This window comes from Mobula hypostoma, chromosome 11 (genome assembly GCF_963921235.1).
Source record: "Mobula hypostoma chromosome 11, sMobHyp1.1, whole genome shotgun sequence".
Classification (NCBI taxonomy): domain Eukaryota; kingdom Metazoa; phylum Chordata; class Chondrichthyes; order Myliobatiformes; family Myliobatidae; genus Mobula; species Mobula hypostoma.
In genome coordinates, this window is record NC_086107.1 from 102169218 (window position 1) to 102197083 (window position 27866).

A 27866-nucleotide genomic window follows, 5' to 3' on the forward strand; every position below is an offset into this window, starting at 1 on the left:
TTTATACTTGTGTGTACGGGCTATGCCGTAGGCTTGATTTATACTTTTGCATAGCCCTACGCTGTAGCGAACATGCGCAGTTGTGTCTGCGTCGCTCTGCAATTCACCGCCAAAATGCTAGTTGGCGGTGGGGTTTCTATGCCACTGTGTTGAGTTTCTTCGTGAGAGACATGGACGAGAAAATGCATTTCAAATATTTTCCGATGTCGGCAGGTAGATTTGACGATTTGGTTCATCGTCTCCAACCATTTATTTTGCATGTGTACGGACATTCCGGAGAAAACCAACGGGAAATGCGATGCTACCAAGCGGACCAATCACAGTTGTTGCGGTCTGCATCGCTGCGACACGTGAGTTACATTTTTGGGGAGGTGCACGTTACCCTACAGTGTAGGGTATGCGGTACCTACAGCGTACATTTGACGCTGAAGTATAAATTGGGAAACTGCACAGCTCCAAAGTAGTCATTTTTAATGTCAGCCAGTAGGCTCTATAATGAGTTAGCCTGTAGCCGGGGAAGTGATGTTGCAGTAACTCATTTTCTATTCTTTCTACTTCTCTTCTAATATTTATAACTGTGCACTTGTAATACTACAGTGACACTAATTTCCTCACTTTCCTAAAGTATCTATCTCTCTCTCCCACTCCTTGGCGTTTTGTTCATGACAATAAACTCGACTCTGATCTTGACTCTCTCTCTTCACGGATGCTGCCTGGTTTGCTACGTATTTCAACAGGAATTCTGCAGATGCTGGAAATTCAAGCAACACACATCAAAGTTGCTGGTCCTAAAGAAGGGTCTCGGCCTGAAACGTCGACTGTCCCTCTTCCTAGAGATGCTGCCTGGCCTGCAGCAACTTTGATGTGTGTTGCTACGTATTTCAATTGCTTTCTGTTTCTTACATATTTTCCAGTATCTGCTGAATATGATCCAGGCAAACTTTTACCTGGATTGAACCTGAACTTGGCGAGAGGACAAAACTCGCCCTGTAGGTGGCGCCTCTGCTGCCCCACCCCGTCACCACGCACGTCACAAACACGCATGCGCCCAATGCTTCTCGCTGATTGGCTTGGAGGTGTCCCTAAATCTGCCGAAGCGGACAAAATGGCGACAGCGATGGATGTGGATGCACCGAGTACAACCAACAGCGGCGGCAAAAAACGCTTTGAAGTTAAAAAGGTATCTGGCTGGCCCGATTACTCGCTGGACACAGTCCCACTTCTTGCGACGAAAGTGTGCGAGAGAAAACGGAACTGTTTAGAATAATTTTAAAATTCGGCCCTAAGGCTGTAGGTTTGATTGACAACTGCGATCGACCAGTTGGAGTGGGGATTTTGTCACTGAGGCACAACCGTCAGCCAATAGTAGATGGGGGGCGGGAGGTCAAGAGGAGAGTGCGGCCTGGGTTGTTGACGGGCCCGGGGAGGCCTTGGCAACCTGGCGCTGCTTTAGGACAAGTTTGCGAGGTAATGACAGTCTCGCTTGAGGATTGAGGCTGCTAACTTCGTGCGTTTAGTATGTCAATGTCCCGCAAGCCCCGAGCCATCCCTCGGCTGGCAGCGGCCTGACAGCAGACTGAGGTGACAGGGGTTCTCAATCTTTTTTCATGCCACGGACCAATACCATGAAGCAAGGGGTCTCTGGACCCCAGGTTGGGAACCCCTGTGAGGTGTGTTAAATGATAAGAGCGACAGGGAGAATACGTATTACCCCTTCTCCTCCACCCCACCCCACCCCACCCCACCCCAGGTTGGATGAGAGTAGAACTATATGCCATACCTTATGGGTGAAAGGTGAAATATCTAAAGGGGAACTTACTCTGTTGCGAGTGTGGAGCAAGCTGCCAATAAAGCTAGTAGGTGCGGGTTCAACTAACATTTAAGAGAAGTTTGGATGAGAGGGTTGTGGAGGGCTATAGTCTGGGTGCAGATGGGACTAGTCAGGAGACCAGGCTGGCATGGAATAGATAGGCCAATTGACCTGACTAGGTGCTGAAATGCTCTATGATTGAATGTGTGGAACTGCAGAGGGACTGGAGACTTGGACACTTTCATTCATCTAGCGATAGGGCAGATATTTGGAAACTGTGATAGGTGGTGCAGAGTGTCTGTGTGTTTGTAATGCATGGAGTTGAGCTCTCAGTGCATTTCTGAAAGTTTCTTTACTAGTTCATGCCATCGTAGATCAGTGAATAGAAACATAGAAAATAGGTGCAGGAGTAGGCCATTTGGCCCTTCGAGCCTGCACCGCCATTCAGTACGATCATGGCTGATCATCCAACTCAGAACCCTGCACCAGCCTTCCCTCCATACCCCCGATCCCTGTAGCCACAAGGGCCATATCTAACTCCCTCTTAAATATAGCCAATGAACCGGCCTCAACTGTTTCCTGTGGCAGAGAATTCCACAAATTCACCACTCTCTGTGTGAAGAAGTTTTTCCTAATCTCAGTCCTAAAAGGCTTCCCCTTTATCCTCAAACTGTGACCCCTCGTTCTGGACTTCCCCAACATTGGGAACAATCTTCCTGCATCTAGCCTGTCCAATCCCTTTAGGATTTTATACGTTTCAATCAGATCCCCCCTCAATCTTCTAAATTCCAACGAGTACAAGCCCAGTTCATCCAGTCTTTCTTCATATGAAAGTCCTGCCATCCCAGGAATCAATCTGGTGAACCTTCTTTGTATTCCCTCTATGGCAAGGATGTCTTTCCTCAGATTAGGGGACCAAAACTGCACACGATTCTCCAGGTGTGGTCTCACCAAGGCCTTGTACAACTGCAGTAGTACCTCCCTGCTCCTGTACTCGAATCCTCTCGCTATAAATGCCAGCATACCATTCGCCTTTTTCACTGCCTGCTGTACCTGCATGCCCACTTTCAATGACTGGTGTATAATGACACCCAGATCTCGTTGCACCTCCCCTTTTCCTAATCGGCCACCATTCAGATAATAATCTGTTTTCCTATTTTTGCCACCAAATTGGATAACTTCACATTTATCCACATTAAATTGCATCTGCCATGAATTTTCCCACTCACCCAACCTATCCAAGTCACCCTGCATCCTCTTAGCATCCTCCTCACAGCTAACACTGCCGCCCAGCTTCGTGTCATCTGCAAACTTGGAGATGCTGCATTTAATTCCCTCATCCAAGTCATTAATATATATTCTAAACAACTGGGGTCCCAGCACTGAGCCTTGCGGTACCCCACTAGTCACTGCCTGCCATTCTGAAAAGGTCCCGTTTATTCCCACTCTTTGCTTCCTGTCTGCTAACCAATTCTCTATCCACATCAACACCTTACCCCCAAAACCGTGTGCTTTAAGTTTGCACACTAATCTCCTGTGTGGGACCTTGTCAAAAGCCTTTTGAAAATCCAAGTATACCACATCCACTGGTTCTCCCCTATCCACTCTACTAGTTACATCCCAAAAAATTCTATGAGATTCGTCAGACATGATTTTCCTTTCACAAATCCATGCTGACTTTGCCCGATGATTTCACCGCTTTCCAAATGTGCTGTTACGACATCTTTGATAACTGACTCCAGCAGTTTCCCCACCACTGACGTTAGGCTAACCGGTCTATAATTCCCCGGTTTCTCTCTCCCTCCTTTTTTAAAAAGGGGGAGTTACATTAGCCACCCTCCAATCCTCAGGAACTAGTCCAGAATCTAACGAGTTTTGAAAAATTATCACTAATGCATCCACTATTTCTTGGGCTACTTCCTTAAGCACTCTGGGATGCAGACCATCTGGCCCTGGGGATTTATCTGCCTTTAATCCCTTCAATTTACCTAACACCACTTCCCTACTAACATGTATTTCGCTCAGTTCCTCCATCTTACTGGACCCTCTGTTCCCTACTATTTCTGGAAGATTATTTATGTCCTCCTTAGTGAAGACAGAACCAAAGTAATTATTCAATTGGTCTGCCATGTCCTTGCTCCCCATAATCAATTCACCTGTTTCTGTCTGTAGGGGACCTACATTTGTCTTTACCAGTCTTTTCCTTTTTACATATCTATAAAAGCTTTTACAGTCCGTTTTTATGTTCCCTGCCAGTTTTCTCTCATAATCTTTTTTCCCCTTCCTAATTAAGCCCTTTGTCCTCCTCTGCTGAACTCTGAATTTCTCCCAGTCCTCAGGTGAGCCACTTTTTCTGGCTAATTTGTATGCTTCTTCTTTGGAATTGATACTATCCCTAATTTCTCCTGTCAGCCACGGGTGCACTACCTTCCTTGATTTATTCTTTTGTCAAACTGGGATGAACAACTGTTGTAGTTCATCCATGCAATCTTTAAATGCTTGCCATTGCATATCCACCGTCAATCCTTTAAGTGTCATTTGCCAGTCTATCTTAGCTAATTCATGACTCATACCTTCAAAGTTACCCTTCTTTAAGTTCAGAACCTTTGTTTCTGAGTTAACTATGTCACTCTCCGTCTTAATGAAGAATTCCACCATATTATGGTCGCTCTTACCCAAGGGGCCTCTCACGACAAGATTGCTAATTAACCCTTCCTCATTGCTCAAAACTCAGTCCAGAATAGCCTGCTCTCTAGTTGGTTCCTCGACATGTTGGTTCAAAAAACCATCCCGCATACATTCCAAGAAATCCTCTTCCTCAGCACCTTTACCAATGGAGATGTTGCAAATATTTTGGACCATAAGAAGCATGAACAGAATTATGCCATTCAGCCCATTGAGTCTGCTCTACTATTCAATCATAGCTGATCAATTTTCCCTCCCAACCCCATTCTCCTGCCTTCTCCCCATCACCGTTGATGCCCATACTAATCAAAAATATATCAACCTCAGCTTGGCCTCCACAGCAGTCTGTGGCAATGAGTTCCACAGATTCACTACCCTAAATTGATGCCAGAGAAATTCTTCCTCATCTTCTTTCTAAAGTGATGGCCTTGTAATTTGAGGCTATGTCCTGTGGTCCTAGACTCCCCCACTATTGGAAACATTCTCTGATATCCACTCTTATCTAGGCATTTCAATGTTTGGTCGGTTTTAATGAGATTTCCTCCTCCTCTCTCCTCTCCTCCCCCCTCCCCCCCCCAAATTCAAAACTCCAACAGGTAAAGGCTCACATGTTAACCCTTTCATTCCTGGGATCACTCTCATAAGCTGCCTGGATCCTCCACAATGCCAATACATCTGTTCTTAGATATGGGGTCCAAAACTGCTCACGATACTCCAAATCTGGTATGGCCAATGCCTTATAACATCTTACCATTGCTTCCTTGCTTTTATATTCTGGTCCTCTTGAAATAAATGCTAGCACTGCATTTGCCTTGCTTACTGTCCACTTAACCTGCATGTTAATCTTTAGGGATCCTGTACTAGGGTTCCCAAGTCCAACTTCTGAATTCACTCCCATTTAGAAAATAGTCTATCTTTATTCCTTCTTCCAAAGTTCAAGACCATACACTTTCTGACACTGCATTCCCTCTGTCACTTCTCTGCCCGTTCTGCTAAACTGTTGAAGTCCTTCTGCAGACTCCCTGCTTCCTCAACACTACTTGCCCCTCCACCTACCTTTGTATCATATGCTAACTTGGCCCCTGAGCCATCAATTCCACTAACATAATGTGAAAAATAGTGGTCGTTTTTTCAAAGAAGATAGGAACACAATATGGAATCTTTGCCTCGTTCTGGCTTGTAATATGCTGTTGTCTGTGAGACCCCTCTCTGCAACCTGGTTGTTGGAGCTGGCTGTTGGAAATTTGGGCCAAATGTGCACTGTAGTTTAGGAATATATGGCTGGGGCCAGGAGTAGAGTTAGCTGTACATCCAAGCTTGGGAATGTGAAGCAGGTCACCAGAGGCAGATTAGTTCTTCAGTAGAAAGGACATCAAAGGGAGACGGCAGGAGAAAGGGGGTTAAGTGGGGTGATAAATCAACCATCGAACGGTACAGCACAGGAACAGGTCCTTTGGCCCACAGTATTGTGCTGAACCTGTTAAGTTAGTCATTAAATGGCCAACTGAATTAATATCTTCTGCCTACACAACATCCATATCCTTCCATTTTTCTCACATTCGTGTACCTATCTAAATGTCTCTTCAAAGTTCCTCGTGTATCAGCCTCTATCACCACCCCAGACACCCATTTCTCTCTTGTGTTTTAAAAAACTTGCTCCCCACATCTCCTTTGATCTTTCCCCTCTCATGTTTAATGCATGCCCTGTGGTTGGATATATTTCAACCCTGGGAGGAAGATACTGCCTCTACTCTATCTGTGCCTGTCATAAACCTCCATCAGATCTCTCCTCAGCCTCCGCTGCTCCAGAGAACACAACCCATCTGTCCAACCACGATTGAATGTTAGAGCAGGCTCGATGGGACAAATGGTTTATTTCTACTCCTGTGTCTTATAGCCAGAAAGCAGCAATATATTCTTGTATTGCCGGAATTAATCTCTGCTCCTGAGGGTGGTGGAGGCCAGATCATTAGATATATTTAAGGGGAAGTTAGATAAATTTATGAAAAAAGTTCAGAGTTGCAGGGAATTGGCATCGAAGAGGAATTGAGACCAATGTAGATCACTCCTGGTCACATGCAGTGGGAGAGCAGGCAGGAATGGTTTGATGGTTTGTCTGTCCCCACCTGCTGCCCAGTTTTATCCACATCACCACATTTTAAATGCTGGAGGCAATTTCCTGTGTCTCTAGTGAAATAAATTTTCAGAGACTGTTACAGCTGATTGCAGAAACGCTCTCACCAGAAATACTTTGGAGTATTGTCATTTTATCTCGTGGATAAGAAACTGTCTGAGGATTGAATGTTTGAGATGAGACTGAGTGGAATAACCACAAACGGGCTGTTACTTGGTTAAGTTCCCCAATGCAGCCATGAGCAGTAAAATCTGAGGACGGATTCAGAAGCAGGCTGTGTGCTCCTCCTCATGCCTGCTGCAATGATCGGAACAAGGCTGATCTTTCACCTTAACTATTCCCCTGTACAAACCCCCCAAATTCCTTGATTCCCTGAGAAATTAGATGTTTTAATTGGAGCATTTGTAGTGTTCTGCATAGAAGACAAAGCTTTCTGTCTTTGGCCTTGCCTACTCCAGTCTCTTAGTAGCATCACATGTAAATAAAATGTCAACTTGCTGACGTTAACTGATGTACCATAGTCACCTCCACCATCTCTCTCAACCCTTTTCACCGTCTCAAGATGATCAGACTGCTCATTCATTAGAAAAATTGGGAAGATGGAATCTGTTACCTTCGACTGTATCCGATTCACTGACCTGTGCATGTAGTGTCTGAGACAGAACTTAGAGGTCTTTTATTGATCCTGTTATGATTATTAATCTATGGATTTATTGAGTTTGTATTTTGTTGTCTCCCCGTTGCAATGTGCAAGCAATAAAGAGGGGAAGTGTGGAAGGGTATTGCCCAAACACTAAGATGTAGATACAGTCAGATCAATGTGTATCAATAAAGAAGCTGTCCCGGAGCCTGTGGGTCCTGGCCTTACAGAGTACAGGAGCAGGGAGGTACTACTGCAGTTGTACAAGGCCTTGGTGAGACCACACCTGGAGTATTGTGTGCAGTTTTGGTCCCCTAATCTGAGGAAAGACATCCTTGCCATAGAGGGAGTACAAAGAAGGTTCACCAGATTGATTCCTGGGATGGCAGGTCTTTCATATGAAGAAAGACTGGATGAACTGGGCTTGTACTCGTTGGAATTTAGAAGATTGAGGGGGGATCTGATTGAAACGTATAAGATCCTAAAGGGATTGGACAGGCTAGATGCGGGAAGATTGTTCCCGATGTTGGGGAGGTCTAGAACGAGGGGTCACAGTTTGAGGATAGAGGGGAAGCCTTTTAGGACCGAGGTTAGGAAAAACTTCTTCACACAGAGAGTGGTGAATCTGTGGAATTCTCTGCCACAGCAAACTGTTGAGGCCAGTTCATTAGCTATGTTTAAAAGGAAGTTAGATATGGCCCTTGTGGCTACAGGGGTCACGGGGTATGGAGGGAAGGCTGGGTTCTGAGTTGGATGATCAGCCATGATCATAATAAATGGCGGTGCAGGCTCGAAGGGCTGAATGGCCTACTCCTGCACCTATTTTCTATGTTTCTATGTTTCTATGTTTCTTAATGTGCCGCACCATTTGCCAGATGGAAGCATCTGAAACGGTTTGTGGTCGGGGTGGCTGGAGTCCCTGATGATCCTCCGGGCCTTTTTTATGCGCCTGCTGCTGTAAGTGTCCTGAATAGAGAAAAGTTCACATCTACAGATGCTCTGGGCTGTCCACACCACTCTCTATAGTGCCCTGTGATTGAGGGAAGTACAGTTCCTGTACCAGGTGATGACACAGCCTGTCAGGATGCTTTCGACAATGCCCTGAGGATTTGGGGACTTGCTGAATTTCTTCAGCCGTCTGAGGTGAAAGAGGCACTGTTGTGCTTTTTTTCCACCACACAAGAAAAATGAATCTCAGGGTTGTATAATGTGACATACATTTTTTTTCATAATAAATTTCCTTTGAACTTCAGTTGTAAGCAACCTGGTATAGTTTATCCCAGGATGAGCCATTAGCAACATCCACACCATCCTCAAAACAGTTTCCACCTCCTTAGCATCATCTGACTTTGTCCTTGCTTCAACTCCTCTGCTGTGGAAATCGAGAGACTTGTCTACTTCATTCTTGAAATTGACTGTCCCAACTGCTTCCCCACCCATGTTCTGCTCTTAATCAATATCGTCTAACATTCTGATGTCATTGCAACTGCTGCTAATCCCTCATCATTCCTTTCTGTTGGGCCAGGTAATCTCCCTCATCCAAGGTTATCTTCACCAGGGATCATTTGTAGATCTTTAATGTGAGTGGATTATTCAAGAATGAACAGAGCATTTGTTTAACGGTATATTTTTGTTTCCAGTGGAATGCAGTAGCTCTGTGGGCGTGGGACATTGTGGTAGATAACTGTGCTATTTGCCGAAATCACATTATGGATCTGTGTGAGTATCTAATGTGCTGACAGTAAACCGTAACAAAGTTTGATCTGGTAATACTTTCAGAATCAGATCTTCTGGCCAACTTCTCCATTACCAACTTTGGGTTGTATCCTGTCCTGCAAGCTGCACCTCCCTCCAGAATTTGGAGCGCAAGGCTGTTTGGTGTTGAAGGGATGGCCCTGAGAACCTCAACAGTTACCACCATGATGTCTTGACATCAGATCAAATATATCCAAGGAACCTTGGGCACGTGGCCAAGTGGTTAAGGCGTTCGTCTAGTTACCTCAAGGTCACTGGTTCAAGCCTCAGCTGTGGCAGCGTGTTTGTGCCCTTGAGCAAGGCACTTAACCACACATTGCTCTAGTCTGTGCGATGAGTGGCGCCCCACACAGACTTCCAATCTGCGCCTTGTAAGGCATGAAAATGCCTGACGCAGGCCCCTCATGGTCTGAGTCGACGTTCCCCTTACAGCCTTGTTCCAGCTGATGTGGCTGAATTCTGTTGTGTTCAGCTTGGAGAAAACAAAGTATCGAATCGTAAAGATGCAAATGATATTTTCCCAGTTATGTCCTCACTAAACTTGGCAATACTCTGCCAATCCTGTGAACATAATTGGCAACTGGCTGTAAGAGAAGAGAAAAATACTGATTTATTCTTGTTCTCACTAACTAAACATTCACAGTTGCCTCCATCCTTGGCAAGCGTGCATTATATAATCTATTCATGACTGGTTTTCAGAAACACCAGAAGTGTTCAGTGGAATGTAATAAATAACAAGTGATTCTAAATAAATAGAATACAGTGCCTTGGGGGGAGAAATTACAGACTCTGAAGGTGTGGAGGAGTGCTGTTTCTGCTAAACTAGGGAAACAAAATGCTGAAGCTAGAGCAATGTAAATCCATATACAAATCAATTGGAATCAAACCTGCCATTTCCAGTAATGGCAGCTGCTCATAAAGCACAAATAAATAGACCTACAAATGACTGAAAATACAATTTATAAGACAAATTTTAATGCCCAAGTATATTCATTGTTTCAATCAGGGGTTCCCAACCATTTTTTAATGCCATGGAGCCTTACATTAACCAAGGGGGTCCAGGAATGTTTTTGAATGATTTATGGTATCCATGGACATAGAGAGTTCTGCACCCAGCTTCCCTTTTGCTATTGTTAGCCTGGGAATTTTCTACATGTATTGACATAAAACCCAAATAAATAAAAAATACTTTGTGCCCTTATTTACAAGTTAGCTCATCACTATCAACTATTCCAGAAGTGCTGTTGCCTCACACAAGTTGGCACCCTGCTCTTGGTGTTGGTGATAGTGGTATCTGCTAATATTTCGTTGTACTGATGGGGCAGATCTAGCCCAGATTGAGAAAATGAAACATGATTAACAGTATTTTTGAGCAGAAATAGATCAGTTTGAAGTTTTCTCGAAATTCTAGCAACAGCTGGACTGTTTGCCCTGAATCAGTGCTAGGGATAGAAGTGTGCATAAAGTCAAGCTCCATTTACAGTGTTTGTCCTAGTTTAACATAATTTTACCAGCTGGGTTTTCTGGAAAAGTTTGGTAATGTGCTTTTGGGTTTCACTTTGATCTGTAGGTATAGAATGTCAAGCAAACCAGGCTTCAGCAACTTCAGAAGAATGCACTGTCGCTTGGGGTGTGTGTAATGTAAGTATCTAGGATTGGTATCAACATAAATAAAGACCTGGGGCTGGACCTATAGTATTGTTTGAATGGTACATAATCTAGGCTAATGCCTTCCCCTGTCCCCAACTGCTTATTCTGGCTTCTGCCCCCTTCCCTTCCCTTCCAGTCCTGATGAAGAGAGTCTCAGCCTAAAGCATCAGCTGTTTATTCCCCTCCATAGATGCTGCCTGACTTGCTGAGTTCTTCCAACATTTTGTGTGTCATACTTCAGAGCAGCACTGCAAGATTGTGGCTGTGTTAGAGATGCTGCCTCTTTATCGAGATGATGAATTTGGGCCTCTTCGTTTGTTGGGAATGATTTATAGAGAATCCAATGGCATCAGCCAGATTGATTCTCCATGTTGCTTGTTCAGTGTTTCTCTCAAACACCCTCACTAAAAATAAATGCTGCTGATTGTGGAATCTTCATCCATGTTTATCTGCCTTACATTGAATTAATTGTCGGACACTTTGTTCTGAACTGTGAAGGTGGATTAATGGCTGAGGTGAAATATTCAACATTGAATCCTCAGAGTACACAGCTCAAGTGTTCTTTCAAGGAAGAATTCCCGTCTCTCGAAAGCAGTTGTTCCACAAACAAGTTGGTGGTTGTGCATTTGAGTGCAAAGTTGCACTGTGTGAAGTCTGGGGCTCACAGGAATTTCTGATTCCTTTATGCTCACAATTTTAATGTGCTTTGGATCTGGTCAGTCTCAATTACATTGAGGAAATGCTCATCCTTTGTGTGCTTGTAAGTAGTTGACTAATACTGCTTATCTGAGGTTAGCAGTCCTGGGACACTACCAGCTTCACTTAGAAAACCTGCTGAGGACTTTTACAACTACCCTGTTCATGAAAGATGCTGCATTTGGATGTGTACTGGTGACTGTACTTCAATCCCTGCTCTCTTCTTCTGCCTCCTTTTACAGCATGCATTCCACTTTCACTGCATCTCGCGTTGGCTGAAGACCAGACAGGTTTGTCCACTGGACAACAGGGAGTGGGAGTTCCAGAAGTAAGTTTTCCTTTTGTGTGTGTATATATGTAAACATTTAAAGTGCCGCACAGTTTTCAGGGCTTGTAAAAAAAAAAATCATCCTGCTGTGAGCTGTTTTTTTAAAAAAAATCACAATTGGAGGGAACATTGTCCAGGGGTCAACAGAAAGAGTGTATTTGTTACTAATGTTTTGGCAATTGGGATAGGCTATGGTTGTTGCTGTTTGATTGGACTCAAGGAGAACGAGTAAGAATTCCATGGCCTAATGTGTTGTTCATTTACAGTATGGAAATGACTTTTCCATCCACCCATGATCAGCATGTACGTGTTAACCAAACACTAATCCATTTTATTCTGCCCACATTTCCACCAACTCCCTCAGCTTCTACTACGCAACAAACACTGGATGGCTTTCATTGTGCCTAATGAACATACCAGCTATTGAGGGGTTACTGGAGTACCTGGGGGGGGAACTTAACAGAGCACAGGAGAACATATAAACTGCACACAGACAGCACCAGAGGTCACTGAAGCTGTGAGGTGGCCGGGAGACTAGCTGCCCCACTGTGCTGCCCAGTTTTGGGTTGTAAAGTTGGTATTTTGGGTACTAGATACTAATCTATAGTTTTAACATCCTCTGATGTTTTCTCAAGAGGCCTTTAGTGGCATAGTGGTTAAATTACTGGACTAGTAACCAGAAGTCTGGGCATTTGATCGAGAGACACAAGTTTAAAAACCTACCATGGCATCTGGAGAATTTAAATTCAAGCAATCAAATAAATTTGTAATGTTTTCTTTTTAAGTTGTCATGGCATTTGTGATTTGTGAAGTTACTGTCCTTCAGGGAAGGAAATCTGCCTTCCTTGCTCAGTCCTGCTTGTTGACTCTTCCTTTGCTGTTCGGGGTGGACAATAAATAAGGGCATTGGCATTTTGCGACTTACAAACAGAAGTTAAACTGTTGTCTTTTCACTGACTTTTGTTGCCTAACTGTCCGGATCCTGTTTTGAGCTGTTCTACCACAAGTAACTGATCCACCAAAACATCTTGTGTGTTTTATCTCTAGTGAATGCTTAAAGATCTGTTAAACTGTCTAAATTTGTCTTGTTTCCTCAGGTATGGCCACTAAATGTAACAGCAACATGTTGTTTTGCTGCTCTCAGCTGTTTCTCAGGTGCACAGACCTGCAGCGTTAGCTTCCCACCCATCTCAGCTCACCTGAGCAGCCTGACAGCTGTTTATTCTGAAGACAAGGACTTTATCATAAGTGTTTTTTTTTTAAGAAATGCTCTTTAATTTCTCTGGTTGCAGACTTTTTGTTATAAAATAGCTGAATACCTGGAAACTGTACACTGACTCTGCATGTGGAGAACCAAAGGTGCTCTCACACAGACTGCTTTTCTGTGCTAATCAAGATAGTAGAATGTGTGAGGGTTTTCTGTGGCTCTTCACCAAGTGTATTATATTTAATAAATTAAATTTGGCAAAATATTTTATGTCATTGGTACCTTTTTTTAAAGTTTTGTAGATTTAAGATTAGTTTTATTTGTCACATGTACATCAAAACATACAGTGAAATGCATCATTTTTATGTCAAGTCAAATCAGCCACGCTTCTGGTGTCAGCATAACTTGCCTACAACTTACTAACCCTAACGATATATCTTTGAAATGTGGGAGGAAATCAGAGCACCCGACGGAAACGGATGCATTCACGGTGAACGTTCAAACTCCTTACAGACAGCGGTGGGAATTGAACCCCGATCTTACAGCTAGTGCTGTGAAGTTATACGCTAGGGGGTATGGAGGGAAGGCTGGGGCGGGGTTCTGAGTTGGATGATCAGCCATGATCATAATAAATGGCGGTGCAGGCTCGAAGGGCCGAATGGCCTACTCCTGCACCTATTTTCTATGTTTCTATGTAAACGCTACACTACCTCTGAGCAAAAATCATTCATTCCACAAAATCCAGAACCAGCGAACAAGACTTTGTAAGGAAGGGAAAAATCAATATGAGAAAGCCAGCCAGAAATATAAAAATTGATCCTAAGTTGCCAAAATATTTTAAAAAGGCATGAAGTAATCATTGGTCCTGGACAGAGTGGGTCTGGGGAATTAGTTACACAAAATAAAGACTTGGGCAGGTGAAATTAACAAGAATTTTACATTGTTCTTCACCACAGGATACACCTATCAACCCAGATGTAGCTGTAAATTGGGAAGATCACAGTTGTAAGGGCTACGTCTGTGGGCCCTGATGTCTCAAAAAGGAATGATAGAGAGTTGGAGTATTTTTAATTTACAATCTTTCCATGGTTTGAGGTAATTGCATATGATTGGTGGAAAATGTAATTCATTCATTCAAAAATGGAGGGAAACTAGAATTGTGTACTACAGTCCAATATCTTAACATAGATTACAGCAAAAATGTTAGAAGCTGTTATTAAAGACTTATTAGCCGTGCACCTAGAGAATCAGATTCCATAATTTTATTGAAGTTCTTGGAAGTGTGGAGTGCTGTGGATAAAAGTGATGAATCAGCATATGGGAGGGAGATTGACAATCCAACTGAATGGTGCCACAACATTCTCATCAGCAAACCAAAGAGCTGCTTACTGACTACAGGAGAAGAAAACCAGAGGTGCATGAGCCAGTCCTCGTTCAACCACTGGAGGTGGAGAGGGTAAGTAACTAAATTCCTTGGTCTGTCCCTGCTAGTAAGAACAGGCTGATGATAGGGCAAAATTTCTAAATGACAATAAACGAGGACTGAGTGTCCTCATAATCTTAAAAAAATACAGTCAGTGGGATGAGGTGCAATGTAAAAGGGGGACAAAATCAAAAAGGTTGATGAATACAGGATTGAAGGTGTTATATTTGAAATCATACAGATTTTGGAATAAGGTAGATGAACTTGTAGCACAGTTAGAGATTGGTAAGTATGACATTGTGTGCATCACTGAGTTGTGGCTGAGGGAAGATTATAGCTGAGAAGTTAATCCAAGGTTACACATTGTATCGAAAGGACAGGCAGGAAGGTAGATGGGGTGGTGGCTCTTTTGGGTTAAAAAAAGAGGTGATATAGGAAGGTGTAAAATCCTTGTGAGTAAAGCTAAGAAACTGAAAGGGTAAAAACACCCTGATAAGGAGTTATATACAGGCTTCTGAACAGTAGCAAAGATGTTGGCTACAAATTACAGCAAGAGATAGAAAAGGCATGTCAAAAGGTCATGGGGGATATCAATATGCAGGTAGACTGGGAAAAACAGGTTCCCAAAAGGGAGAATTTGGAGAATATCCACAAGATGGCTTTGTAGAGCAGCTCATGGTTGAGCCCACCAAGGGATCGGCTATCTTTAAATTGGGTGTTGCGCAATGAAATGGAATTGATTAGAGAGCTTAAGGTAAAGGAACCCTAAGGGAACAGTGATCATAATGTGATAGAATTCACCCTGCAGTTTGAGATGGAGAAGCTAAAGTCAGATGTACTAGTACTGCAGTAGAGTGAATGAGATTACAGTGGTATGAGAGAGGAACAGGCCAAAGTTGTTTGGAAAGGGACTCTAGCAGGAATGACAGCAGAGCAGCAAAGGCTGGAATTTCTGGGAGCAATTTGGAAGGTGCAGGATAGATACATCCAAAGAACTAGTAATATTCTAAAGGGAGGAAGAGACAACTGTGGCTGATAAGGGAAGAAGTCAAAGCCCAAGAGAAAGCATGTAATAGAACAAAAATTAGAGGTAAATTAGAGCACTGGGAAGCTTTTAAAAGCCAGCTGAGAACCAAAGTCATAACGTGGGAAAAGATGGAATATAATGGTAAGCTAGCTAATAATATTAAAGAGAATGGGAGAAGTTTCTTCAGATGTATGGAGTAAAATACAGGCAAGGGTAGATATCAGACTGCTGGAGAGGTAGTAATGGGGTCAAGGAAATGGTGGATGAATTGAATAATTATTTTTGCATCAGTCTTTACTGTGGAAGACACTAGCAATATGCCAGAAGTTCGAGAGTGTTGGCGCAGAAGTGAGTGAAATTGCCATTATTATGGAAAAGATGCTTGGGAAACCGAAAGGTCTGAAGGTAGATTAATCAGCTGCTTCAGATGACCATAGCCCAGGGCTCTGAAAGAGGTGGCTAAAGAGATTGTGGAGGCATTAGTAATGATCTTTCAGGTGTTGATGGAGTTTGGATGGTTCCAGAGGACTGAAAAAAAGCAAATGTTACAACAGGAGATAGAAAAGGCATGTCAAAAAGTCATGGGGGATTTCAATATGCAGGTAGATTGGGAAAGAAGAGTGAGAGGCAGGAGAAAGGAAATTATAAGCCAGTTAGTCTGACCTCAGTGGTTAAGATGTTGGAGTTGATTGTTAAGGATGTGGTTTCAGGATCCTTGGAGGCACATGGTAAAATAGGGCAAAATCAGCATGATTTCCTTAAGTGAAAATCCTGCCTGACAAATCTGTTGGAATTCTTTGAAGAAATAACAAGCAGAGATAGACAAAGGAGAATCGGTGGATATTGTTTACTTGGGTTTTCAGAAGGCCTTTGACAAAGTGTCGCACATGAGGCTGCTTAACAAGATAAGAACCCATGGTATCTAGCATGGGTGGAGCATCGGCTGATTGACCGAAAGCAAATAGTGGAAATTAAGGGATCCTTTTCAGATTGGCTGCCGGTGACTAGGGATCTGTATTGGAACCACTTCTTTTTACATCATATGTCAATGATTCCCGTGATGAAATTGATGGCTTTATTACAAAGTTTGCAGACGGTACAAAGATGGGTGGAAGGGCAGATAGTGTTGAGGAAGCAGAGGCTGCAGAAAGACTTAGACAGATCAGGAGACCGGCCAAAGAAGTGGCAGATGGAATACAGTGTTGGGAAGTGTATGGTCATGCACTTTGGTAGAAGAAATTCAAAAATCCAAGGTGCAAAGGTACTTGGGAGTCCTCATGCAGGACTCCCTAAAGGTTCATTTGCAGGTTGAGTTGGTGGTGAGGAAGGCAAGGTTAGCATTCATTTTGAGAGGACTAGAATATAAAAGTAAAGATGAAATGTTGAAGCTTTATAAGGCAATGGTTAGGTCTCACTTGGCGTATTGTGTGTACTTTACACTTGGAGTATTGTGAGTACTTTAGGGCCATTTATCTAAGAAAGGATGTGCTGACAGTAGAGAGGGTTCCGAGGAGTTCCATGAGAATGAAAGGGTTACCAAATGAGGACTGATTGATGTCTCTGGGCCTGTACTCACTGGAATTCAGAAGAATGGGGTGCAGGGGGAGGGGAGATTAATCTCATTGAAACCTATCACATGTTGAAAGGCCTTGATAGAGTGGATGTGAAGAGAATGTTTCATAAAGTGGGGATATCTAGGACCAGAGGGCACAGTCTCAGAATAGAGGGACGTCCATTTTGAACAGAGATGAGGAGGAATTTCTTTAGCCAGAGGGTGGTAGATCTGTGGAATTCATTGCTATAGGTGGCTGTGGAGGCCATATCATTGGGTATATTTATGGCAAAGGTTGATAGGATTTTGATTAGTCCGGGCATGAAGGGTTACAGGGAGAAGGCAGTAGATTGGGGCTGGGAGGGAAATGGATTAGCCATGGTGAAATGGTGGAGCAGGTTCAATGGGCCAAATAGCCCAATTCTGCTCCAATATCTTATAGTCATATTATTTCTTTTTTTTTAAATTTTATTTTTATTTGGATAAGGAATTCACAATTATCACAGCGACAACTCGCGGATACCTCCTCTTATTTACCCCTCGATCGTGACCCCACTAAGGAGCACCAGGCCATTGTCTCCCACACTATCAATGACTTTATCCGCTCAGGGGATCTCCCATCCACTGCTACCAACCTTATAGTTCCCACACCCCGCACTTCCCGTTTCTACCTCCTACCCAAGATCCACAAACCTGCCTGTCCTGGCCGACCTATTGTCTCAGCTTGCTCCTGCCCCACCGAACTCGTTTCTCCATACCTCGACACTGTTTTATCACCCCTTGTTCAATCCCTTCCGACCTATGTTCGTGACACTTCTCACGCTCTTAAACTTTTCGATGATTTTAAGTTCCCTGGCCCCCACCGCTTTATTTTCACCATGGATGTCCAGTCCCTATATACTTCCATCCCCCATCAGGAAGGTCTCAAAGCTCTACGCTTCTTTTTGGATTCCAGACCTAATCAGTTCCCCTCTACCACCACTCTGCTCCGTCTAGCAGAATTAGTCCTTACTCTTAATAATTTCTCCTTTTGCTCCTCCCATTTCCTCCAAACTAAAGGTGTAGCTATGGGCACCCGTATGGGTCCTAGCTATGCCTGCCTTTTTGTTGGGTTTGTGGAACAATCTATGTTCCATGCCTATTCTGGTATCTGTCCCCCACTTTTCCTTCGCTACATCGACGACTGCATTGGCGCTGCTTCCTGCACGCATGCAGAACTCGTTGACTTTATTAACTTTGCCTCCAACTTTCACCCTGCCCTCAAGTTTACCTGGTCCATTTCCGACACCTCCCTCCCCTTTCTAGATCTTTCTGTCTCTGTCTCTGGAGACAGCTTATCCACTGATGTCTACTATAAGCCTACTGACTCTCACAGCTATCTGGACTATTCCTCTTCTCACCCTGTCTCTTGCAAAAACGCCATCCCCTTCTCGCAATTCCTCCATCTCCGCCGCATCTGCTCTCAGGATGAGGCTTTTCATTCTAGGACGAGGGAGATGTCTTCATTTTTTAAAGAAAGGGGCTTCCCTTCCTCCACTATCAACTCTGCTCTTAAACGCATCTCCCCCATTTCACGTACATCTGCTCTCACTCCATCCTCCCACCACCCCACTAGGAATAGTGGTCCTCACCTACCACCCCACCAGCCTCCGGGTCCAACATATTATTCTCCGTAACTTCCGCCACCTCCAACGGGATCCCACCACTAAGCATATCTTTCCCTCCCCCCCTCTCTCTGCATTCCGCAGGGATCGCTCCCTACACAACTCCCTTGTCCATTCGTCCCCCCCATCCCTCCCCACTGATCTCCCTCCTGGCACTTATCCGTGTAAGCGGAACAAGTGCTACACATGCCCTTACACTTCCTCCCTTACCACCATTCAGGGCCCCAAACAGTTCTTCCAGGTGAGGCATCACTTCACCTGTGAGTCGACTGGGGTGATATACTGCGTCCGGTGCTCCCGATGTGGCCTTTTATATATTGGTGAGACCCGACGCAGACTGGGAGACCGCTTCGCTGAACATCTACGCTCTGTCCGCCAGAGAAAGCAGGATCTCCCAGTGGCCACACATTTTAATTCCACATCCCATTCCCATTCTGACATGTCTATCCACGGCCTCCTCTACTGTAAAGATGAAGCCACACTCAGGTTGGAGGAACAACACCTTATATTCCGTCTGGGTAGCCTCCAACCTGATGGCATGAACATCGACTTCTCTAACTTCTGCTAGGCCCCACCTCCCCCTCGTACCCCATCTGTTACTCTTTTTTATGCACACATTCTTTCTCTCACTCTCCTTTTTCTCCCTCTATCCCTCTGAATATACCTCTTGCCCATCCTCTGGGTCACCCCGCCCCCCCCGTCTTTCTTCCCGGACCTCCTGTCCCATGATCCTCTTGTATCCCCTTCTGCCTATCACCTGTCCAGCTCTCGGCTCCATCCCTCCCCCTCCTGTCTTCTCCTATCATTTCGGATCTCCCCCTCCCCCTCCCCCTCCCACTTTCAAATCTATTACTAGCTCTTCTTTCAGTTAGTCCTGATGAAGGGTCTCGGCCTGAAACGTCAACTGTACCTCTTCCTATAGATGCTGCTTGGCCTGCTGCGTTCACCAGCAACTTTGATGTGTGTTGCTTGAATTTCCAGCATCTGCAGAATTCCTGTTGTTCACAATTATCATGTACTTTTTTCACACATATAACCTTTTCCATTTCTTTATATGTATAAAACTACAATTATTTATACATTCTTAAGCACACATTGAGATGATATAAAAGGAAAATAAACATTTAAATACATAATTATGTACTGTGGTAAATCTAACCTATTAGGCTAAGTAATGAAATTAGTTGTTAAGAAAAATGGTAATAATAGTTTCCATACAATCCTTCTGGACCATTTCCACTGGTCCAAAATGTTGCATACAAGCCTATATACCAACCATTGTAGGTGTTTATATCCCAATTTGTTCGTGCTTGTTCCTGCCCGCAGACATAATTATCCAATCCCTATGTACTTATTTACTTAATTTTTTCATTTTTTTTATCCCTTTCCCAAATCTTTCCCTTTATTTGTGTTAATTCTCTATTTTCCAAAAAAAAACAAACATTTAGACTAGGGGTGCTTACGTTAGCAATATTACTGTGTTGATGAGAAGAGCAATATAAATCATTAGGAGAGTCATCTAAAGTCTGCTCGCATTGGGGTTATATATTCAATCCATTTATTCCAGATTTGATAAAATGTTTCTTTTTGAGTTCTCAGGGAGTAAGTCAACTTTTCCATTTTAAATATTTCCAAGATAATTTCGTACCAATCTTCTAATGTAGGTGGTATTGGATTTAGCCATTTTCTAGTGATTGATTTCTTACTTGCCGCTAAGAGGGCCTGCAGCAACTTTATATCTTCCTTCAGTTCAAGGAACAATACATGCCCCAAATAGAGCGTTGATTATTGATTATAGCGAGTTTGTGCTTCCAACCCGAACTCCCACAAACACGACCCTCTCCCCACCCCAAATCACTTCAGGAGGGAAGATGGGACGAGACCCTGCCCACCTTGTTGGTACTCGTGAATCCAGTAAGGGACTGGTACTGGGCAAGCACCCCAGAGATGTGGTCCTGTCTGGGACGGTGAATGTGGGCCTTTGCTAACGACGGAGGGCCGTTGCTCCGTGTGCCGATAGACTGCTGATTCACTATCAATTACTCCAAAAGACTGGAAGTAGAGTAAATACTGAAAGGCTTTTATTAACAGTAAATGGACACACGTCCATGCTGAATATCTGTCCTGGATTGAGGGAGGGAGCAGTCAGCAGAGCGGCGTGTCCAGGCATGTCCAGACAGGCAACCCAGTTACAACCTATATACATGGTTTACCACAACCGCTCAATCCTGTCTGCCTCCTCTGGGACCTCTCAGTGGTGACAAGTCACGTTTTCGAATTAAGAGGTCGGCCATTCTGGACGGAGATTTCTTCATGGGGAAGGGATGAATCTTTCGAATTCTCCAGCCGCAGAGAGCCAGTCGCTAAATGCGTTCAAAAACACAAAGTCTCCATCGCAGAGTCACCTACCAGACGGGACATGCGCTGATCGTGACTATTCTGAACTACAAACAAAAATGGCCCTTTGTTGCGGCCGTTGGTTCCTGCTGGAGCGCCCTGTAACGTGGGCTGAGCTCAGATAAACCTCTCCTCTAAATCCCGGTAAAAGGGCGCAGCTCCGTTTGCAGCGCCATACCCTCTCTGTCTGTACCCGCAGCCCAGAGACCCCGGCGCTTTGCTACGCCCCCGCTTCACGGGGTGTTCCGGGTTGCTACATTGCGGCTGTTACTTTAGTTCCCCAGGCCGGACATGGGGCGTCCGGTGCCGGGATCCCGCACCTCGTCCTCGGCACCGCACCACTTCCCGACTCCCATTCCCCTCCTCAGGCCCTTTTCTATCAGCAGGTTCCCCAAACTCTGGATTTTATTTTAGTGTCTGCAGAGTCGCCGGTGATCATGCGTGACTAATTGCCGGAAATTACTGTTTAGTCATACTGACAGGCGTCTATAGTTTGAAGTAGATCGGCAGCTAGTGTAATGTGTGGTTCCATGGTGTAATGGTTAGCACTCTGGACTCTGAATCCAGCGATCCGAGTTCAAATCTCGGTGGAACCTGCTATTTTTAACCCCGGAGCAGAACTGCATCCCATTTTAGAAATTAAATTATTTTATTGAATTCTGCTGTCCTCAGTGATAGTTTATTCTTCAAAATATTAATTTCAGCTCTTTAAAGACAGATTACAAACGAACAATTAACTGTTCGTAGTTAATAAACACAAACTGCTGAAATATCTCAGGAGGAGGTCAGGCAGGAAACAAAAACAGAGTTAATATGAAAGGCATAAACACGAGGAATTCTGCAGATGCTGGAAATTCAAGCAACACACATCAAAGTTGCTGGTGAACGCAGCAGGCCAGGCAGCATCTCTAGGAAGAGGTACAGTCGACGTTTCAGACCGAGACCCATTCGGCAGGACTGTCCTAATATGAAAGGCAATTACCCGATTCAGAGTTGCACAGCACCTTCGGCCCAATTCGTCCATGCCAACTAACCACGGTGTCTATCTATCACAAACACGAGAAAATCTGCAGATGCTAGAAATCCAAAGTTAAAAAAAAACACACACACACACCCTCTTCCTTCAGTTAGTCCTGATGAAGGGTCTCGGCCTGAAACGTCGACTGTACCTCTTCCTAGAGATGCTGCCTGGCCTGCTGCGTTCACCAGCAACTTTGATGTGTGTTACACACACACACAAAATGCTGGAGGAACTCGGCATGTCGGGCAGGATCCATGGAAAAGGGTAAACAGTCGACGTTTCGGGCCGAGACACCGAAGAACCAAGACGTCTGTCTACTTGATCTAATCCAATTTCCCGAGTTTCAACCTGTACCGTTCCTATCCATGTGTCTGTCTAAATGTATCTTAAAGTTGTGACTGTAACTAATGCACTACCCTTTTGTGTGAAAGCGCCAGGCATTTGACTTCTCCTGGTCGATATCTGGTCTGCTCTAGTCAACTAGTCTTCAATAAAGAGTCACGCTCTTCCATGACTGGTTCATCACAGATGGTAACTTGCAACAGACAACACCAATACTGAATCTGACCGAGAAAGTGATTGAGCAGAAGTTGTAGAATTTGATAGGTTGCAACACTGGTAGATTGCAACTTTCAAGGACTCTACAACTCATTATTTTCATGATTGCCTTCCTTTGCACATTGGTTGTTTGAGAGCCTTTGGGTGCAGTTTTTTTTTCCGTTCATTATGCAGTATTTCTTGGTTCTGCTATGAATGCCTGTTCAGGTCCATTTCTGAGGATATGGCTTAAGGTTGGCATCATAAGGGTTGATCATGTGCTGTCTTCCTTATACCAACCAGACCAATGTGACATGGTGTTGCTGAACAGTGGGCATTACAGCTGATGCTCTTGGTTAGGAAGATGCCAGGACAAACAGTCAGCTTGCTGATAAGGTAACTTTCTCTCCAATCAAAAAGAAGATCCTGGTGTTCTGAACCACATTTTGCTTCATCAATTTCAGGGCTTTGGTTATACACTTTTGTAGAAAGAAAGAAAACCCTCAAACTGTTGAAAAGCAGAGTAGTCTTGGGAATGGGGGAGGCTAGTGCAACAGGCACCAAACATAAATATGCACTTACAACAATGAGGAAACTTCATTGGGACTTCAGGAGCTCGAGTGCCAAAGTACGGAAATTTTGCTGAAATTGCATAACTTTAGTGCACACAAGTTTCATCTCTTCTAAATACATCATTAGATTTTTAAACAGAGGAAATAGCTAGCTCACAATCATGACTATTTTACAGCCTACAAAGGATGTTCTAAAATCTTGGAATACACCCAGTGGCCACTTCATTATGTTCACCTGCTCGTTAATACAAATATCTAATCAGCCAATCAAGTGGCAGCAACTCAATGCGTAAAAGCATGCAGACATGGTCAAGAGGTTCAGTTGTTGCTCAGACCAAACATCAGAATGGGGAAGAAATGTGATCTCAATGACTTTCACCGTGGAATGATTGTTGGTGCCAGATGGGGTGGTTTGAGTATCTCAGAAACTGCTGATCTCCTGGGATTTTCACACACAACAGCCCCAAGAGTTTTTGAGAACGGTGCGGTAGAAAAAAAAATCAGTGACCAGCAGTTTTATGGGCTAAAATGCCCTGTTAATTAAAAACGTCAGAGAATGGCCAGACTGTTTCAAGCAGATAGGAAGGCGACATAACTCAAATAGCTAATCGTTACAACAGTGGTGTTCAGAAGAGCATTTCTGAATGCACATCATGTCGAACCTTGCAGTGGATGGGCTACAACAGCAAAAGACAGACCAGGTTCCGCTCCTATTAAAGTGGCCACCGAGTGTATATAGACTGAGGTAGAGTATAGAATCCTAGAAAACCTACAGCACAATACAGGCCCTTCGGTCCACAATGCTGTGCCAAACATGTACTTATTTAGAAATTACTTAAGGTTACCCATAGCCCTCTATTTTTCTAAGCACCATGTACCTATCCAGGAGTCTCTTAAAAGACCCTATCGTATCCGCCTCCACCACTATTACCGGCAGCCCATTCCACGCACTCACCACTCTCTGTGTATAAAAAAAAACTTACCCGTGACATCTCCTCAGTACCTACTTCCAAGCACCTTAAAACTGTGCCCTCTCATGTTAGCCATTTCAGCCCTGGGAAAAAGCCTCTGACTATCCGCACGATCAATACCTCTCATTATCTTGTACACCTCTATCAAGTCACCTCTCATCCTCCGTCGCTCCAAAGAGAAAAGGCTGAGTTCACTCACCCTATTCTCATGAGACATGCTCCCCAATCCAGGCATCATTCTTGTAAATCTCCTCTGCACCCTTTCTATAGTTTCCACACCCTTCCTGTAGTGAGGCGACCAGAACTGACCACAGTACTCCAAGTGGAGCCTGGTAACATTATCTCTCGGCTCTTAAACTCAATCCCACGGTTAATGAAGGCCAATGTACTGTGTGCCTTCTTAACAACATAAATACTGGGAATAATCAATTTACAGAGAATTCCAGAGTTCCGATTTATAAATTTCAATAGTAAAAGGACACAGCTAATGAGAAATAAAAGATGATCGGCTGGCTACGTTTAGGCAATTTTTATTCCCCCCCCCCCCAGAGAATGGTATTCATGGGGCAGCAGGGGTGATCTCGGTTATAGGATAGATTACCTAACACAATGCGCGGTGATGCATTCTCCACTGGAGGGACGAAAGAATGGAAATTACGGATTTCCCCAAAACCAGCATCAGAAGACTATAATCACAGCTGCTGTTTTTTTTAAATTATTGACAGGGGACGGGAAACTTGGAAACCGTTGTCGGCGATGTGGACTTTAGAAAAGGCATGCGCTGCTAAGGAAAGAGCTTTGAAAAGTAATGTGTCTGACGTGCAAGCTCTCTGAAGAAGCTGCAGAGTCGATATTGTGTTTATGCAAAGGCATCTGACACATAACCACTTGTTGGTAAAATTAAAGCCGATCTGCTTAAAGAGAAATTGGCAGCGTGGCAAAAAAAAACGTCAAAAAGAAGGCAAAATATAGCAGAGGACAATCTGAGATTTAATTATAGTTCTTCTATAAATAGCATTCTTGATTCGAGTTTGAAGGTTGCAGGTTCGAATCTCAATACCGAGATTTAAAATCGGGGTGATGATTCAGTGTGGCACTGAGAACAATACTTCCAAAGTCATCATCTAATGAATGAAATGTTTTTAAGTTTCTATTGCCACACATAGTCAGGTCTGCACCTTTACCTTTGTATCATTTACTTCATAATTTCTTTAATTTGTTCCCTACCAAATGCAAAATTTGACATAGGGATTTCATACCTGTGCAAAACCGAATCTGCCAATTTGACCATTTCCTCCTACGCTATTGGCGGGAAGGGAGACGTGGACCGGTCAATCCACCACAAACGCTCAGCAGACATGAACGAGAAAACGAGGGAAAAGTTTAGTAGTAGACAGATTGCTGTTGCAGCAAAAAAAAATGGTGGTGGTGGTGGGGGTGGAGATCATGAGAGAACTTCGATCGTGAGGAATAGAAGCGTGAAGTACAGAAAGGAAAGAGAGATCCGGGTAAACACCGGGTCTTTGAAGATGAGGCTGAAAAAGTGTGAGATTAGTGGTGAGGAGTTAAAACGGGCGATCATGTGGCACTGGGAATCATTATGAACATTCCATGAATGTGGATAATGCTGGGATGAATTAGATACCGCCACCATCATGAGAGAATTGGCATCAAATAGACTGATAGGATTGAAGGTTGACCCAGATGTCTTGATCCTGTGATCATTAAAAGATGTGTCAACTGGGATACTGGAAGCAACAGTTGTAATACTCCAATAATCCGTGGTAAAAATGAATGGCGGAGCAGATTTGTTGGGCAAATGGCCTAATTCTGCTCCCATTTCTTATACTCTTACTCCTTACTAACTGTTCAGATCTCATGTGAGCTTCAGTCTTTAAATTTATGGCCTGGAGATGTATAAGACAACATAATTCACGCAGTCCTCACGGACACAATTAAAAGTACAGCACGGGTATTCTTGCAATACCTTTCATGTCCTTTTCAGACTTTTGCAGAATGTTTTAAGCTAGTGAAAGACCTTTGAAACACAAGACACTGTTGTAATAACAGCTACTGGGGACGCAACATGAAATTACAGAGAACATAGGGAAATGACTGGATACAGGCTATCGCAGGTATCGAATGTTTGTTTTCACAGATGTCCATAACTGAAAAGCATGCAGAATTCACTCGAAATGATAACCAGAGCTCCAGTGTCTTCTGAATGAATGACATAAAAAAAAGACTGATAAGAACAATTGCTAAAACAGGAGAGAAAACTGTGGGGATGTATGTACGTGTGTTAGACTTTCGAATATCATTAAGGGAACTCATTCATACGCGGTGGCGTCCATGAGTTGGAGTTTGTAACCTGCCCAGATTGGAAGTAACATCTCCGAGCTGACAATGAACACGAACGCACCTCAAGGATGCGTGCTTAACCCTCTTCTCTACACCCGCAATCTTGTGGCTAGGCACAGCTCAAACGCCATCTGTGAATTTGCGACAACTCAGTTATCGGTGGCAGAATTTCAGATGTTGAGGCGGCGTACAGGAGCGTGATAGAGCGGCAGCTGGCTGGTTGAGGGGTATCGCAGCAACAGCCCTGCTCTCAACGTCAGGAAGACCAAGGAAGAGATTGCGGAATTCAGCAAGAGCAAGTCGAGGGATCGATCACACGCCGGTCCTCATCGAGGGATTAGAAGTGGAAAAGGAGAGCAGTTTTTCAAGTTCCTGGCTATCAACATCTTTGAGGATCTATCTTGTGCCCAACATATTGACGAAGGCACGGCAACGGCTGCATTTCATCAGGGGTTTGAAGAGAATTGGTGTCACCAAAGTCACTCACAAATTCCCACAGACGTACAATGGAGAGCACTCTAACTGGGCACACGGATGGGACCACTTTACGGGGATCGGAAAAAGCTGCAAAAAGCTGTTAAATTCAGCAAGCTCCAACACATACACTAGCCTCCCCATCACCCAGGACATCATCCAAAGGCAATGCCTCAAAGGCGGCACCCATCATTAAAGATCCCCATCACCCAGGAACACTAAGGTACTGATTGTATCACTAAGGTACAACGTCTCACTGACATTGAGAACGAAGTTGCTGCAGCGTCACCAATCATCAAGTTGTACCGTAAGGAACCCGCAGAGGCACACTCAGCGATTCAGGAACAGCCTTTCCTGAAGGGTCAATGAACCTATATTTCAGCTTTTACTGCTATGTATTGCAATGTATTGTCGCCGTAAAACAAATTTCACGATATACGCCGCTGATACTAAATCTTTCTCTGCTGCCCTGCATTGTCTTCGTTGAAGTTCAGAGAATAATATTGGCATTCCATGCTTTTGAAAAAATGAGGGCTCAGTTCATCATCTTATTTTATATTCTCCTTTGTGAAACATCACATCTGAACTGTTGCGCATGGTCAATCAAGACAGGGTTAAATACAAGCGCCAATGGCTGATGTAGTTTCGAATGAGGGAGGACATGTACCCTAACAGCGAGTTATAGAGGAGAAACTTTAACCACATGACGCTGCTGGGGTTTGTGATGCAGATAGCGCAGGAATATCCATCACAGGATATAAAACTAATATCTAACCAAATGATAAACGTTCTCATGGGATATGCTCCAGCGATAATCGACAGTTGCGTGTTTCGGCAAATTACGAAGCAGTTTCTACTGGAAGGCAGATCCCAGATCAGTATCGCTGAGACCCGACTGCGATCGTAGAAAGCTTGCCAGCGAGTATCCATACCCGAAAATGAATACACGTGAAGGTTTCGAC

General features: G+C 43.9%; 1 protein-coding gene and 1 non-coding gene across 2 annotated transcripts; both read left to right on the forward strand.

Moving 5' to 3' along the window:
* The first annotated feature begins 1063 nt into the window (after nt 1-1063).
* Nucleotides 1064-12958, forward strand: rbx1 (ring-box 1, E3 ubiquitin protein ligase). Its single transcript, XM_063062697.1, has 5 exons — nt 1064-1180; nt 8910-8988; nt 10595-10665; nt 11613-11698; nt 12796-12958. The coding sequence occupies exons 1-5, from the start codon at nt 1106-1108 to the stop codon at nt 12806-12808; spliced, it is 324 nt and encodes a 107-aa protein (XP_062918767.1). The 5' UTR covers nt 1064-1105; the 3' UTR covers nt 12809-12958.
* Nucleotides 12959-21492: 8534 nt separating this feature from the next.
* trnaq-cug (transfer RNA glutamine (anticodon CUG)) lies at nt 21493-21564 on the forward strand. Its single transcript has one exon. It is a non-coding gene; the product is annotated as a tRNA-Gln (tRNA).
* The last annotated feature ends 6302 nt before the right edge of the window (nt 21565-27866 follow it).

Coding starts and splice junctions, on each gene's coding strand:
- rbx1 (XM_063062697.1), top strand. CDS start 1,106: ATGGCGACAGCGATGGATGTGGATGCACCGAGTACAACCAACAGCGGC. Junction 1,181..8,909: donor AACGCTTTGAAGTTAAAAAG/GTATCTGGCTGG, acceptor TTTTGTTTCCAG/TGGAATGCAGTAGCTCTGTG. Junction 10,666..11,612: donor TCGCTTGGGGTGTGTGTAAT/GTAAGTATCTAG, acceptor CTCCTTTTACAG/CATGCATTCCACTTTCACTG.